Source organism: Mirounga angustirostris, unplaced genomic scaffold (genome assembly GCF_029215605.1).
Source record: "Mirounga angustirostris isolate CCGP_5_RB_7025 unplaced genomic scaffold, mMirAng1.0.hap1 SCAF_6, whole genome shotgun sequence".
Taxonomy (NCBI): domain Eukaryota; kingdom Metazoa; phylum Chordata; class Mammalia; order Carnivora; family Phocidae; genus Mirounga; species Mirounga angustirostris.
Window position 1 is genome coordinate 74,239,516 of NW_026991714.1, and position 17,152 is coordinate 74,256,667.

The 17,152-nt window shown below is 39.5% G+C and overlaps 1 protein-coding gene across 5 annotated transcripts in view; it reads right to left on the minus strand.

Moving 5' to 3' along the window:
* Window positions 1-17,152, minus strand: part of PRKG1 (protein kinase cGMP-dependent 1) — a 1,261,682-nt gene that overhangs the window by 140,631 nt on the left and 1,103,899 nt on the right. For all 5 annotated transcript variants that reach the window (XM_064594539.1, XM_064594538.1, XM_064594540.1 and 2 more), the window contains one exon: window positions 15,582-15,647. In XM_064594539.1, coding sequence (XP_064450609.1) covers window positions 15,582-15,647 — 66 coding nt within the window. The remainder of the gene's footprint in view (window positions 1-15,581; window positions 15,648-17,152) is intronic.

Consider the following 17,152-nt stretch of genomic DNA (forward strand, 5'->3'; position numbering starts at 1 on the left):
ACGTGGACAAAATAGAGAACAGACTTAGGCAGTGTGATCTCACTAAGGAAATAAACTAAAATATTAACAGTAGTGACCTTTGAATGACAGGATTATATTTATAGTTTTCTGTGCTTTCCAATTTTCTCAATGAGCAGTTATTATGCTTATAATCACCTGACACTGACTCTAAAAATGTAAAAACAAAACAAAGAGGAGAGAAAGTAATGCAGCATAAATAAATAAGAGTTCCCACTCAGTAAGATTTCAGTTTTCCCATCTAGATGACAATATACTACCTCCCATTTATCAGGGAGGATGACAACATCCTCACCAACAACCAAATCATGGTTTGCCTTTGCTAGCCTGGCTTCTGCTTTAATATTAGTTCCATTACATGACCGTGGCAGGGCCGTGTACAATATAACCATCAAACCCTGTCCAAACCAGTATATTCTGAAAGGCCTTTCTTTAAGTAAAGCTTAGTCTGGGAACAAGATTTCACTGCTATTGTAGCTGATGCTAATCCAATTCATGTGTCTATGCTAAGAGTTTCAAAATGAGTACCAACTGCTAGACATATTGAGAAAAAAAAAAAAAAAAAAAGGAAAATCTTAGCTCTTTCTGACCCAGCTGAGCCTATAATAGCTGTTTTACCAGGGAAGTGTGTTTCCTAAAGTAAGCAAAACCACTTACCTCTACAAAAAAATAAAAAAATCAAAGTGAATATTTAATGCAGAATTCAACTTTCAAACTTAATGATTACACTGTTGATTTTTAAACTGGTTAAGCTTCTGTCAGAAGTGGGTCTTGGCATCCTGCCCTTCCTGCTATATCTCTAGGTCCCCAGCAGCATTACGATCCCCTCCTCAAATAAACAGCCCAAACACCGCACAGAAGACCTTCAAAGAGAATTCCAAATATTGCCTTTTTAATTGAAGACATCAAGATTGATTTTTCAGATGTGGAAACAAAAGCGTTCACAGACTTTGCTGAATTTTTTCTTGTTCAAACTTCTGTGTGCTGCTTCTCTCCTGCTTGGACCCTGACCTACACAGCTTTAAGCATCCCTTCATTCCAACAGATACTGCGCAAGGACTCAGTACACTTCCTGACATGGCGCTGGGAACTGAGGAGGCAGCATGAACAACATCAACCTGGCTTCCGTCCTCCTCAAGTTTGTGGTTCATGAGTCAACACAGACAGAAAAGCATCATCAACATCTTACACAGCAAGAGGATGATGGTATTGTGAAAAATGACAGGAGAGCCCAACTTATTATGGAAGGCCGGAGAAATGGTTGAGTATAGGTTTGTATACTTTTAATGAAATCAATGGGCTGAAATGATCAAACTGTCATTTTAATTCAGTGATTCAACTATCTAGCCACAATGGGGTTATGAGGCAGGGAGGTTGGCAGACCATTTGGAACTCAAAGATTTGACACAATAATCTTTTTTCTTAGAAGTAGTAGAATTCATTTCAGATTTAGTTCAATGAAAATATTTTTTTTTGTTCAAGATTTTATTTATTTATTTGAGAGAGAGAGAGAGAGGGTGCACAAGAAGGGGGGAGAGGCAGAGGGAGAGGGAGAAGCAGACTCCCAGCTGAGCAGGGAGCGTGACACTGGACTCCATCCCAGGACCCTGAGATCATGACCTGAGCAGAAGGCAGATGCTTAATTTGCTCATCATCCATTTCCTCTTTTTCAGGTGGACTCATATCATTATACTGTTTGTTCATTTTTATGATTATGATCTTCTTGAACCAACTATCTCTTTTTATGCATTTCTATTTATCACAGCACTGACCCTAAGGCTTAACACAGACTGGATACTCACTATGTGGTTATTGAATTAATAAACACATGAGTTTTCTATCTTGGTAATTTAAATCATATTGAGGTGAAAAAGCACTGAACCAGATATCATGAGAGCTGCATTGTAATCCCATCCCTGGCACTAAAGAACTTGGACACTCAGGGTACCTGGGTGGTTCAGTCATTTGAGCATCCAACTCTTGATTTTGGCTCAGGTCACAATCTTGGGGTCCTGGGATCGAGTCCCACATCAGGCTCCGTGCTCAGTGTGGAGTCTGCTTCTCCCTTTCCCTTCTCCTGCTTGTGCTCTCATCCTCTCTCTCTCTCAAATAGATAAATAAATAAAATCTTAAAAAAAAAAAGAACTTAGAAAGTCCATATTCCCTCTGGAACTCACCTGTCTCATTTCTAAAGAATTTGGAAGAGAGGTTTTTCAAAGTTTCATTAAGTTCTAAAATTCTAAGATACAGCATTAGAAGACAAGAACATAAAAATATTAACTATCTTGATTCATTCTTTGTATTAAACAGTGTGACTAGAGTGCACCTGACACTCTTGGACCCAATTTTGTCACTTGTAAAATAAAGTTGACCTATGACAGAGGTTAGCAAATTATGACACTTGGGCCAAATGGCGGAGTTCAGTCTTTGGGACAGATAGTATTTATGATCTCATCCTTTATGGGGATTGTTTGTCAAGCCCCAGTCTGCAAGGTACCTCCTACTTCACCTTCTTAAATCTCTGCTATGACTTTCCAAATAACCCATGGACCATCTAAAAGTTTTTAAAAAGGTTTTTCAAACCAAAAATTTAGTGCATTTTGATTAATGGCCTACCCACATATTAATGACATTGGACTGCTTTTATTTTGAACAGTCAAAAGCTTTCGAAAGAGTACTGTTGGAACCACCATGGATTTGTCACTTTACAGACAAGAGCTGGAAGTGATCCATAATATAGATGTGAAAATAAGTAATAGAATATTTACATATTTGCCTTTGGAACTCCAACCACTAGATGTCTGAATGGCTGACATATAGCAGGTAACCAGTAATTTCTAGTTAGGTGGATGAAGCAAGAGACTGGGCCTTCTCAAAGACTTCTCCAGGGATGCTATGTATTGTCTCTGCAAGGACTTGCAGTAGGAGGAAGGTCTACCATTTTAAAGCATTGGGATAGGCACACATGACAAACTGCTGTCCCCATCCCCTCTTTCCATTACTAAAACCACCATTACTAGATATACTTCTTTTCTAGTGGAAACGTGCTTATTTCATAGTCAGATCATGCTTGCTCAGGGCATTCTATCATTCAAGTCACATCACTGAACAAATATAATGTCTTTCTGTCTTCTACGCTTCTGGATTTTATCTTTCCTGCTTAATATTTTTTTTTAATAAAGCATACCAATCAATAACAGCTCCATAGAAAAAGACAAGCCCAAATGACCGCAGCTGATATAATCCTAGTAAGGCATACTTGGTTTTGTGATCAGCCTGCAAATATCCTCACATCACCCCTAGATTTCATTCTGGAAAAGGAACCAAAATAAAGTCCATTTAGGCTGTAGGAAAGGTTGAGGCTGTGAAATATTTTAAGTTTATCACCTATCAGTTAACCAGTGTGACTACAGGCATTGTGGCATGTGGTCCCTATGGTCCTATCGTGTGCACACAGAACGGCAAGTTATATAAGGAAGACACAGAAGACCTAAGGGGGAAAATACCCTGGGCGCATAGGCCTTTGTGAGACTGACCTGGCTGGTGGGGTCAGAAGTGTGCTGGAAAAATGTGAGTCTGCTGAAAATATGAAATGTGCATTTCAGTGTCCATAAACAAAGCCTACTGGGACACAGGCATGCTCATTCATTTATGTGTTGTGTTTGGTTCATTTCTCGTGACTACAGCAGAGCTGTGTAGTCATAATCAAGAACACAGGGTCCACAAAGCATAAATATTTAGTAACTGCCCTTTTTAAAGAACGTTTTCCAGGCCCTGGTTTAAGACATGTAGATCTGGCTTCACACAGCATACTCTACTCAGAAAATAAAACTCCTGTTCTTAACGCAACCCGCCAATTTTGTTGAGCAGTTTAGTGACCATTTGCTCTTCCTTGAGCCTGTGTCTTGGTGAGTCTCAGCCCCCACACCAGTTGCTTATCAGAAACATCTATAGCACCTCCCCCTGAGAGAAGCTGGATAAATGCAATTTTCTCCGTAAGTTTCCATCTCCTCTGGCATGAAGTCCTGATGTACAAGGCTTCCCAGGCTCTTGTCTGGCTGGCCAACTTTTTGATATACCTAGCCCAGGGCATGGATGAAGTGGACTTAGTATTTTTGTTTGTTTTTCCTTGACCTTGGAATGGAACTGACTAGCCATAGCAAAAGCAAGTGGAAAGGAACCAACCCACCAGAATCGAGGAAGCTGGGGAGAAACCTGGGTGGAGACCTGGATCAGAAGCAGGATCTTTGGAGACTGATGGAAGTATTGGCTAAAGAGCTGGAAACTAGTACTAGAAAGAGCTACAGGTGGAGGGTAGGGTGATCAGAACATAGGAGGTTTTGCTACCAGCACTGGTAAAGAAACAAACAAATACAAATTTAATATAGACAAAGAGTTGTCTTGGAGCTAGTCCTATATACTCAGTTTTCAGACCTGTATTGAATTTGTGTCTTGTTTATTTCAGGAGTCCATGTATCTGAGACAGGAAGCAGACATTCACTGTGAAATTTCTTAATGAATAAATGTAAAATTTCCTATAGCCTAGTTCTAATCCCAATTTTGATACCTAAGCCTCCATTTGGGTACTGAGAAATAGTCTCAGTGTACCAGTTCCAATGACTTTTTCTCATCATCCAATCTGTCTTGGTAACCTGTTTGCTTTCCTATGTTTGATGGATCTTGGGTCCGTCCTTAGACTTATGAGTTGCTTCCTAAGCACTGGCCCCATAGCTACAGTCTTGCTACTCTTTTAAACACATGGCATAAATATGCCTATTACAAATGAGGCAATGAGAGCTCTAGGAGGTTAAAAATTTGAACAACATCTCCCCAGGTTCCCTGATCTATAGGGATACCTTAGCTTCTAAAAGTACCATGTGCAATGTCCTATAATCTGATATTTGAGACTCCCTCCTAATCTCATCATTTTTATGCCCCAGCACACTGTACTTCCTCTAGGCTAGTTCTTGGTCTCCATCCCCCATTGTGTCTCAGGGACAAATGTCTCAAGCCATAACTGACTCCAAAGTATGACCAAATATCCCAAATTCAGTGATTTAATGTTAGCCATATGTGGTTTGTAAATTATTTTTTTTAATCTTTATCGAGTGACATTTTTAAAAATTTTTTATTGTTATGTTAATCACCATACATTACATCATTAGTTTTAGATGTAGTGTTCCATGATTCATTGTTTGCGTATAACACCCAGTGCTCCATGCAGAACGTGCCCTCCTTAATACCCATCACAGGCTAACCCATCCTCCCACCCGCCTCCCCTCTAGAACCCTCAGTTTGTTTTTCAGAGTCCATCATCTCTCATGGTTCGTCTCCCCCTCCGATTTCCCCCCTTTCATTCTTCCCCTCCTGCTATCTTCTTTTTTTTTTTTTCTTAACATATATTGCATTATTTGTTTCAGGGGTACAGATCTGAGATTCAACAGTCTTACACAATTCACATTGCTTACCAGAGCACATACCCTCCCCAGTGTCTATAACCCAGTCACCCCATCCCTCCCACTCACTCCCCACTCCAGCAACCCTCAGTTTGTTTACTGAGATTAAGAATTCCTCGTATCAGTGAGGTCATATGATACATGTCTTTCTCTGTTTGACTTATTTTGCTCAGCATAACACTCTCCAGTTCCATCCACGTCGTTGCAAATAGCAAGATCTCATTCCTTTTGATGGCTGCATAATATTCCATTATATATATATATACCACATCTTCTTTATCCATTCATCTGTCGATGGACATCTTGGCTCTTTCCACAGTTTGGCTATTGTGGACATTGCTGCTTTAAACATCGGGGTGCACGTACCCCTTCGGATCCCTACATTTGTATCTTTGGGGTAAATACCCAGTAGTGCAATTGCTGGGTCGTAGGGTAGCTCTATTTTCAACTCTTTGAGGAACCTCCATACTGTTTTCCAGAGTGGCTGCACCAGCTTGCATTCCCACCAACAGAGTAGGAGGGTTCCCCTTTCTCTGCAACCCACCAACATCTGTCGTTTCCTGACTTGTTAATTTTAGCCATTCTGACTAGTGTGAGGTGATATCTCATTGAGGTTTTGATTTGGATTTCCCTGAGGCCGAGCAATGTTGAGCACTTTTTCATGTGTCTGTTGGCCATTTGGATGTCTTCTTTGGAAAAATGTCTGTTCATGTCTTCTGCCCATTTCTTGATTGGATTCTTTGTTCTTTGGGTGTTGAGTTTGATGAGTTCTTTATAGATTTTGGATACTAGCCCTTTATCTGATATGTCATTTGCAAATACCTTCTCCCATTCTGTCGGTTGTCTTTTGGTTTTGTTGACTGTTTCCTTTGCTTTGCAAAAGCTTTTTATCTTGATGAAGTCCCAATAGTTCATTTTTGCCCTTGCTTCCCTTGCCTTTGGCGATGTTTCTAGGAAGAAGTTGCTGCAGCTGAGGCTGAAGAGGTTGCTGCCTGTGTTCTCCTTTAGGATTTTGATGGACTCCTGTCTCACATTGAGGTCTTTCAACCATTTGGAGTCTATTTTTCTGTGTGCTGTCAGGAAATGGTCCAGTTTCATTCTTCTGCATGTGGCTGTCCAATTTTCCCAACACCATTTGTTGAAGAGACTGTCTTTGTTCCATTGGACATTCTTTCCTGCTTTGTCAAAGATGAGTTGACCATAGAGTTGAGGGTCCATTTCTGGGCTCTCTATTCTGTTCCATTGATCTATGTGTCTGTTTTTGTGCCAGTACCATACCGTCTTGATGATGACAGCTTTGTAATAGAGCTTGAGTCCGGAATTGTGATGCTGCCAGCTTAGCTTTTCTTTTTCAACATTCCTCTGGCTATTCAGGGTCTTTTCTGGTTCCATAAAAATTTTAGAATTATTTGTTCCATTTCTTTGAAAAAAGTGGATGGTATTTTGATCGGGATTGCATTGAATGTGTAGATTGCTCTAGGTAGCATTGACATCTTCACAATATTTGTTCTTTCAATCCATGAACATGGAACGTTTTTCCATTTCTTTGTGTCTTCGTCAATTTCTGTCATGAGTATTTTATAGTTTTCTGAGTACAGATCCTTTGCCTCTTTGGTTAGATTTATTCCTAGGTATCTTATGGTTTTGGGTGCAATTGTAAATGGGATTGACTCCTTAATTTCTCTTTCTTCTGTCTTGTTGTTGGTGTATAGGAATGCCACTGATTTCTGTGCATTGATTTTATATCCTGCCACTTTACTGAATTCCTGTAGGAGTTCTAGCAGTTTTGGGGTGGAGTCTTTTGGGTTTTCCACATAAAGTATCATATCATCTGCAAAGAGTGAGAGTTTGACTTCTTCTTTGCCGATTTGGATGCCTCTTATTTCTTTTTATTGTCTGATTGCTGTGGCTAGGACTTCTAATATTATGTTGAATAGCAGTGGTGATAGTGGACATCCCTGCTGCGTTCCTGACCTTAGGGGGAAAGCTCTCAGTTTTTCCCCATTGAGAATATTCGCTGTAGGTTTTTCATAGATGGCTTTTATGATATTGAGGTATGTACCCTCCATGCCTATACTCTGAAGAGTTTTGATCAAGAAAGGATGCTGTACTTTGTCAAATGCTTTTTCTGCATCTACTGAGAGGATCATATGATTCTTGTTCTTTCTTTTATTAATGGATTGTATCACACTGATTGATTTGCGGATGTTGAAACAACCTTGCAGCCCAGGGATTAATCCCACTTGGTTGTGGTGAATAATCCTTTTAATGTACTGTTGGATCCTATTGGTTAGTGTTTTGGTGAGAATTTTTACATCCATGTTCATCATGAATATTGGTCTGTAATTCTCTTTTTTGATGGGGTCTTTGTCTGGTTTTGTGATCAAGGTAATGGTGGCCTCATAAAATGAATTTGGGAGTTTTCCTTCCATTTCTATTTTTTGGAACAGTTTCAGAAGAATAGGTTTTAATTCTTTAAATGTTTGGTAGAATTCCCCTGGGAAGCCATCTGGCCCTGGGCTTTTGTTTGTTGGGAGATTTTGGGGGACTGCTTCAATTTCCTTAGTGGTTATAGGTCTGTTCAGGTTTTCTTTTTCTTCCTGATTCAGTTTTGGTAGTTGGTACATCTCTAGAAATGCATCCATTTCTTCCAGATTATCTAATTTGCTGGCATAGAGTTGCTCCTAATATGTTCTTAAAATTGTTTGTATTTCTTTGGTGAATTGGTTGTGATCTCTCCTTTTTCATTCATGATTTTGTTGATTTGGGTCATTTCTCTTTTCTTTATGATAAGTCTGGCCAGGGGTTTATCAATCTTGTTAATTCTTTCCAAGAACCAGCTCCTAGTTTCGTTGATCTGTTCTACTGTTCTTGCTGGGTTTAGGCTTTATTTGCTGTTCTTTCTGCAACTCCTTTAGTGGTAGGGTTAGGCTGTGTACTTGAGACCTTTCTTGTTTCTTGAGAAAGACTTGTATTGCTATATACTTTCCTCTTAGGACTGCCTTTGCTGCATCCCAAAGATTTTGAACAGTTGTGTTTTCATTTTCATTTGTTTCCATGAATTTTTTAATTCTTCTTTTATTTCCTGGTTGACCCATTCATTCTTTAGTAGGATGCTCTTTAGCCTCCATGTATTTGAGTTCTTTCCAACTTTCCTCTTGTGATTGAGTTCTAGTCTCAAAGCATTGTGGTCTGAAAATAGGCAGGGAATGATCCCAATCTTTTGGTACCGGTTGAGACCTGATTTATGACCTAGGATGTGATCTATTCTGGAGAATGTTCCATGGGCACTAGAGAAGAATGTGTATTCTGTTGCTTTGGGATGGAATATTCTGAATATGTCTGTGAAGTCCATTTGGTCCAGTGTGTCATTTAAAGTCTTTATTTCCTTGTTGATCTTTTGCTTAGATGATCTGTCCACTATTATTGTATTGTTGTCAATGTTTTTCTTTGATTTTGTTATTAATTGGCTTATATAATTGGCCGCTCCCATGTTAGGGGCATAGATATTTACAATTGTTAGATCTTCTTGTTGGATATACCCTTTAAGTAGGATATAGTGTCCTTCCTCATCTCTTATTACAGTCTTTGGTTTAAAATCTAATTTGTCTGATACAAGGATTGCCACCCCAGCTTTCTTTTGGTGTCCATTAGCATGGTAAATGGTTTTCCACCCCCTCACTTTCAATCTGGGGGTGTCTTTGGGTCTAAAATGAGTCTCTTGCAGACAGCATATCTATGGATCTTGTTTTTTAATCCAGTCTGATAGAGTGTCTTTTGATTGGGGCATTTAACCCATTTACATTCAGGATAACTATTGAAAGATAGGAATTTAGTGCCATTGTATTGCCTGTAAGGTGACTGTTACCGTATATTGTCTGTGTTCCTTTCTGGTCTATGCTGCTTTTAGGCTCTCTCTTTGCTTAGAGGACCCCTTTCAGTATTTCTTGTAGGGCTGGTTTCGTGTTTGCAAATTCTTTTAGTTTTTGTTTGTCCTGGAAGCTTTTTATCTCTCCTTCTATTTTCAATGACAGCCTAGTGGATATAGTATTCTTGGCTGCATATTTTTCTCATTTAGTGCTCTGAATATATCCTGCCAGTTTCTGGCCTGCCAGGTCTCTGTGGATAGGTCTGTTGCCAATCTAATGTTTCTACCCTTGTAGGTTACATATCTCTTCTCCCGAGCTGCTTTCAGGATTTTCTCTTTGTCTCTGAGACTCGTAAGTTTTACTATTAGATGTCGGGGTGTTGACCTATTTTTATTGATTTTGAGAGGGGTTCTCTGTGCTTCCTGGATTTTGATGCCTGTTTCCTTCCCCAAATTAGGGAAGTTCTCTGCTATAATTTGCTCCAGTATACCTTCTGCCCCTCTCTCTCTTTTTTCTTCTTCTGGGATCCCAATTATTCTAACGTTGTTTCATCTTATGGTATCGCTTATCTCTCGAATTCTGCCCTTGTGATCCAGTAGTTGTTTATCGCTCTTTTCTCAGCTTCTTTATTTTCCATCATTTGGCCTTCTATATTACTGATTCACTCTTCTGCCTCATTTATCCTAGCAGTTAGTGCCCCCATATTTGATTGCACCTCATTAATAGCCTTTTTGATTTCGACTTGGTTAGATTTTAGTTCTTTTATTTCACCAGAAAGCGTTTCTCTAATAACTTCCATGTTTTTTTCAAGCCCAGCTAGTATCTTTAAAGTGATGATTCTGAACTCTAGATCTGACATCGTACTAATGTCCATATTGAGTAGGTCCCTGGCAGTTGGTACTACCTCTTGTTCTTTTTGTTGAGGTGATTTTTTCCGTTTATCATTTTGTCCAGAAGAGAATAGATTAATGAGGGAACAAAATGCTAACAGCTAACAACGTCCCCAGAAAATATAATCTAAATAAATCAGAAAAGACCTTCAGAAAGTGGTCGCTTTTCTGTTCAGACAGTTGTTGCTATTCTTTTCTTTGATCTCCTCTTGAGTTTGTAGGTGTTCAGAATGCTTTGATCCCTATCCAGCTGAATTCCTGAGACCAGACGAAATCCAGGTCTCCTACTCCTCCACCATCTTGCTCCGCCCAACCTGTAAATTATTTTAGTGACTCCTGGAGTCCCATGGAAGGCCTTAGGCATCACCTGGAATAATTTAGAGGGACAGAGGGAAGACCTTTGGGTACTCTAGGGATTTTATCCCCATGGAGCCAGAAAAGTTCCTGCTTTTTTTCTATTTTATTTAAACAATGGATTTGGTAAAGAAAAGTTTAAAACCAATGGTGATGAGATATTATTTTAGCTCAAGATTATCATGGGTGATAGTTAAAACAATTAACAGTATGACACAGGAATTGGCCAGTCAGAATGGATACTCATACTGGGGGTGTACCAGAAATCATCTTTTAGTTATTGCATCCAGGAGAGATTGGGAGAGTCATTGGTGGGGACATCAGATGACCAGGACAGTAGGGGAGTACAAGGGACTCACAGGGAACTCAGACCACTGCTATTTACCAACCAGTAAGAAAATATTTTAATTTTCATAACCAGTATGGCTACATCTTGGAAGTTACACAGTAAATCAGGGATAGTTAGGACTCTAACTTAGATCTTCATTTCCTGGGGAAAAACTTACTAGCAGTTATGTTACTGTCTTTAACAATGATCTCAACATGTCAGAAAATAAATGATCTTCCTTGAATCTCTAGCTTTATCAACAATTCATGTCAATGAAAAAGTAGGTATTGCATAATCTATTATAGAATGCAGTGATGTATTTACTTTTACATTTATATATTTTCATGGATTCCAAAATGAGAGATGCTAAAGACACCTAGTTATTTTTTTAAATATTTGAAAATTTTATTAATGGAAATAGACCATCCTGTTAGACAGATATCCTTTTTTAGTCAATTTTCACAGAATCTAGAATCACTGCAGATAGTTACTAAGATCATGACGAGGCTGCAAGAATCTAATCATCAGAGAATACTTTTTGGGAAAACCATGTATCTGTTTATCGTTTTCTAGTTTGTCAATGTACATTTTCTAAAAGAAATTCTCACATGCATGATTAGTTACAATATTTTTTTTGCTCTCCTTCTGGAATGATAAGGCATAATTACTGGCTTATGTAACATGGTACCTCACTTGTAAATTTAAGAAAGAAGCTCCCTGTGTTGACAGTTCTAATGTCTGCCATCTGTTTGTAGGGGATGAAGCCCTGGTGCTCCCCTAATTGGCCATAAATTAGGTTCCAGCAGCAGGCTCTTGACAGGAGCCTTAAGTTACAGTGGTTGTTGTTGTTGGTGGTGGTTTTTTGTTTTGTTTTTTAAGCTGTGAGTTCAACATTTGGTGGGAAGACCTGCTTCTCCTCTAAGATACAGAAATGCACATTCTGACTTCTACAGAAATGCACATTCTGACTTCTTTTTTTTTTTTTAAGATTTTATTTATTTATTTATTTGAGAGAGAGAGCAGGAGAGGGGGGAGGGTCTTGAGGGAGAAGCAGACTCCCTGCCGAGCAGGCAGCCCGATGCGGGACTCCATCCCGGGACTCCAGGATCATGACCTGAGCCGAAGGCAGTCGCCTAACCAACTGAGCCACCCAGGCGCCCCGCACATTCTGACTTCTACAGTCAGGCCATCTTCTCTATACTTCTCCCCTCTCCAGGGGTACGCTCTGTATATATTCTGAAGGACAAACTTCTGCCAGATAGAAAAACTGCTAAATAAGAGGAGGTCCTGTGCCTTCTGCAAGAAGAGGAGAGCACATTCGTTGAATGCTTACTACACATCCTGTGATGTGCACGGACCTTCACATATGATAAACTGTTTGATCTTCAAAACAATCTTAACTTTAGGTAATCCCATTTTGCAGATAGGGAAACTGAGACTTAGAATTTATGTAACTGCCCATAATCTCAAAACATCATGTAGTCAGGATTCAACTATTGGGTTTTATTTGACAAAGCCCATGCATCACCCAGAGCACACTATATATTAGGTTTGAAAAAAAAGAGAAAATTGGATGAGGGCAAAAGTGTGTATACAATGCTACATGGCATTCTCTCACTCCTCAGGACCTCACTTAACTCATTTGAAGAAGCAGGACCAGACTGCCCACAAAATCCCACCTAGTTTGTTTCTCTGATTAATCTGGGCTTACTGTTTACCAGGAAATCTTATCAAGTTATTCAACTTCCATGGGTTTCCACTTCCTCTTCTATTGAACATCCTGTCTACTTTCCAGCTGGGATCCCATGCACGTGGAAATTCATAAATTATTAAAGGACTGTAGGAATACAGACCGATATGATTACCTGTTCACCCCAGTCACCTGGCACATCCACAGCCTCAGAAAATCTAGTCAGATTTTTTCGCTTTAGACTTTATTATTATTATTTTTTATAAAGATTTTACTTCAAAGTCATCTCTACACCCAATGTGGGGCTCAAACTCATGGCCCCAAGATCAAGAGTCACATGCTCTACTGACTGAGCCAGCCAGGCACCCCTCTTGCTTTATACTTTAGAGGCAAGGTCAAGACCATTTGAGTTTCTGTAACTTTCCTGATCTACATCTCTACAAATTTTCTACCTCTCCTTTTAGAAATAGAAAAAAAAAAAAGAAACCTATGTTCTCCAAGTATTCTTTTCTTGTTTGCCCACCATCTCTTCCTCTGTGGCCTCATTTCCAACAAATATTCCCTCTAGTATTTCATTTGCTCCATCTTCCTGGATGTGTGTGTGTACTCATCACACGGACACTCTCCAGGAGCCCACCAATGCCTCATGCCACCCCTCCCTTCGTCCCTCCTTCCCTCTTTAGTCTACCAAGTTCCTGAAGGAAATAGCCCTTAGTCTGGGTGATCTCACTTCCCCAGTGCCCACTCACTCTCTGCAGGCTGGACACCATTCTCACCACTTGACTGAAACTTTTTCCCTCTATCTGTATACCTTTCGGCTTCCACCTGCGCAGAACGCAGCTGACTGTCTTTCCTCTCGTGAATCTTCTCTTGGCTTGTGAGGTTTCCAGCATGGCTCTTATAGCCAACACTTTGGTATTATCTACTGTTTTTTTTTTCCTCCTCCTGCCTCATTCTTAAATGTAAGAATTTTCCCAACTTCTAAACTTGGTCCTTTTATCTTCTTCTCTCTTCTTTCATGCAATTCCACCCAATCCCGTGGCTTCAGCTGTTAACTCTACATGAGCAATTTTTAAGTGAATTTTAACGGAATACCACTGTACCTCCCAAATGGATTCCTCTATACGCCCTCCAGATCTTCTCGATCCTGAGTACACCCCTAATTCCTTCTATGCCTTTTACATTCAGTCAAGGAGTAAGCACTTTGGTTTCACCTCTTCATTCTAATGCAGTCCCCCTGTAACTGGTCTCATGATCACTGCTTGGATGTACAGATGCTAAGCAGATATTCTGCCTCCTATTCATCTTACTCAGCATTCTCAGATTAGTCTAGCAATACAGTGATAGAGGGACACTATTTTGTCGCATAAAACTCTCAGTTACCCTCATCCCAACATTGAGTGAACCAGCCCCAACGTGTCTGTGAACTCACCTGCCCCAGCACCTCTGCCAACCACCCTGACCCAGCCTCCCCTCTCCCTCCCGTCCCCGGCCAGCTGAAATGGTTGTTCCCTTACGAGAACTGTTGTGCTGTTCAAACTATTTCTATTGCCTGTACTTCCGGATCCGCCCAATCATGCCCTGTCCCTCGCAAAGACTTCCCTGATTCTCCTTAGTAGTCGTCACTCCCTTCGCGGGACTCCCCTAAGTGTGTCCTCTGGACCCTTCCCACTTTCTGCCTTGTGCATAGGTCACAGATTCTCTCGTAGAAGCAAACCCCCAAAACCAGCATTTGTGCTGCTCCTCAGATTCTTCTCATGGCACCAAACCCAAAGACTTGAATGTGGTAGATCCTCAGTAAGATGTTAGGCAAATGAAGGAAACAACTGGGTAATGGTTGTTTGTAGGAACCAGATAAAGAATATCTGTGTTAGGGACATTCACAGACACCCCGTTCTGCAGTTATGCCACTGATCTGGTTCTAGGGGCCTTCAGAATTGAGATTGGTATATCAGGTTGGATCCTTCTCTACCTAGAGCTTACTGAGCCCCACGTGCACCTCCATCATTCTCGACTGCTCACATCCGGCCCACAGGGGCAGGCTATCCTGACACCCACAGCCTATCTAGATCTATTAGCTTCACAAAAGGGGTGCTTTGCAGTTCTTTCTCTTGAGTCAGCCACTTGGCTTTTCTGATACACTTCTCCACATACAGCAATGAGGAAGAGTCTGGAGGACTGCTTCCAGATCTCGCACACACATTTTACCCAGGCCCTTGGAGCGCCAGTAATAGGGTATTTGTAGTTTAACCGATAAAGCATGCAGGCAATGAGACTAACAAAGCCAGATGGAGGGAAGGAACAGGGATGGGCATCTTCAAACACACTTGTCATGGCCCTAAATATATGCCTACATCTGAAATGTTGTTTTCTCCAAAAGCATCTTCCTTAAGTGCTTCCCTTATAGGAGTCTGGGAATGGGAGAATAGAGAGAACTAGAACATGCTGAAGGAATAATCCATTTCTTAATAATAATAATAATAATAATAATAATAATAATAATAATAGTAATATTATTATATATTCTATAGCAGTAATAATAATTATTACTCTAAAAATTTACTCAAATAGCTAGCATTGTTAAGATCCTCCCCAGTAAAAAAGAAAACAAAAACCAAAAACCAAAACCAAAAACAACAACAACAACAAAACACAAAAAACCACTGGGGCCCATGATATCCTTGTGTCTCATGAATCCTGACATTTCTGTGACATGGCATGATGGCCCGTGCTCGTAAACAAGCTAACTGTGGTGGGGCTCACACTGGTTAAGCACCCTGTGGAAACTCTCAAGGCCAGAATGGCAGAGCCAGCCACTTCCAAGAATGATAGGGAATGAGAATCAAATATACAGCTCATTTTAAAATGAAAGAATATCAAACAAGTGTTAGTAACTCCATAAAACGTCTAATTCCAAGAATTTATGTACGGCACAGATCGGAGTGCACAGTACACAGAATAATGCAGTGTACTCACTCTCTGTCAATGACAAGGCAGGTCACAGCCTCTGCGGCAATCACGTTTGCTGTCCTCACATCCTCCCTATATAAAAAAAGAGAGAGATGTTGAAGTAAAATAACCTTTACTATCAAAGAAAAGTGATCATTGCAATTAATTTCAGGAAACACAGTGAATTATGTATACCCCTCGATTTATCCATCCCCAGGGTTATGCTTCGTTCATGTCTCAAATTTCTTTGTCCTAAGGAACCACCTTACTCTTGCCATGAATCCCTCAAATCCTACAGTTATAATCCAGGAGTTAGAATTTTCGATCTTAAAGTTTCATTTATATAAGTGAAACAAAATTTTATATCCTTGTTCCCTGTGCTCTTTGGGGAATTAAGGAGTTAACTGGATAATGATGAGGATGGTAATGATGTAATGAGAGTTTTTAAAGGACCCGAGGACTGAGTAATCCATTTGTGTGTGAATTTATTATTATAACCTTGAGAACAATGGATCTGTTTTAATTATCCCCTTAGAGACCCTGTTTTAATGTGGCTAACCTTTTGGCCACTTCTAACACACAGTTATTCATCTACACCAGAGTTCTGGGTTCTTCAAGAGTATCTGACAAATCTTAATTGCTCTGATTGAAATATGTATATACTGTTTGGAAATATCCAATTTGTCACTGTAGGCATATCTATGAACTTCTTAAACCTTTAAAAATGTGTTCTTATATTTCTCGTCTTACCCAGAGGTCAAAGACAGACTTTGTAAATTAACATTCACATTTCATTCTGAGCTACTAAAAATGTCATAGTATCACTACATAGAAACAGTAAATTATATATGAAAATGTACTCCGTTTCCTAGAAAAGTAAAATTTCAAAGTTAATGATCAATATAAGTTTGAAATACATTACAGAGAAATATACAGAAATAATATACTGTTAATAATACATTATAAAAATCATAATCCAATTATCATAGGTCTCTAATAGTAGGCTGTTAAAGTCTTGAAAATAAAGATGTACCCACTGAATTTTTATTTTTCAAAATATACTACTTTCTCACATATATTCTGAACCCAGTACTTTTTCTACTGATCTGTCTTTCACTGTGGCTACACCATGATATTGCAATTACAGTTGTGGGGTGCCTGGCTTGCTCAGTTGGTAGAGCGTGCGACTCTTGATCTTGAGGTCATGAGTTCAAGCCCCACACTGGGTATAGAGATGACTTAAATAAAAACTTTAAAAAATTAAAGAAATAAAATTACAGTTGTTTTATAGTAACCATTAGTATTGAGTATTTGGTAAACAAGTGCCCCTTCACTAAAATTATTTTTCAGAAATAGCTTGATGACATTGTTAAACATTCATATTTCACAGAGACTTTAAAATCATGTTTCCACTTCCAAGGGAACCCACACTGGGATTCTGGTAGAGGTGTATTACATTTATACATTGATTTCAGAAGAAGGACTTTTTCATTATATTGATTTTCCATACAATCACATCACATGGCCCTCCACTTGTTCACAGCTAGTTTTAGGTCTGTAAGTAAAATTTCTTAATCTTTTTCCACTAGGCCCTTTTT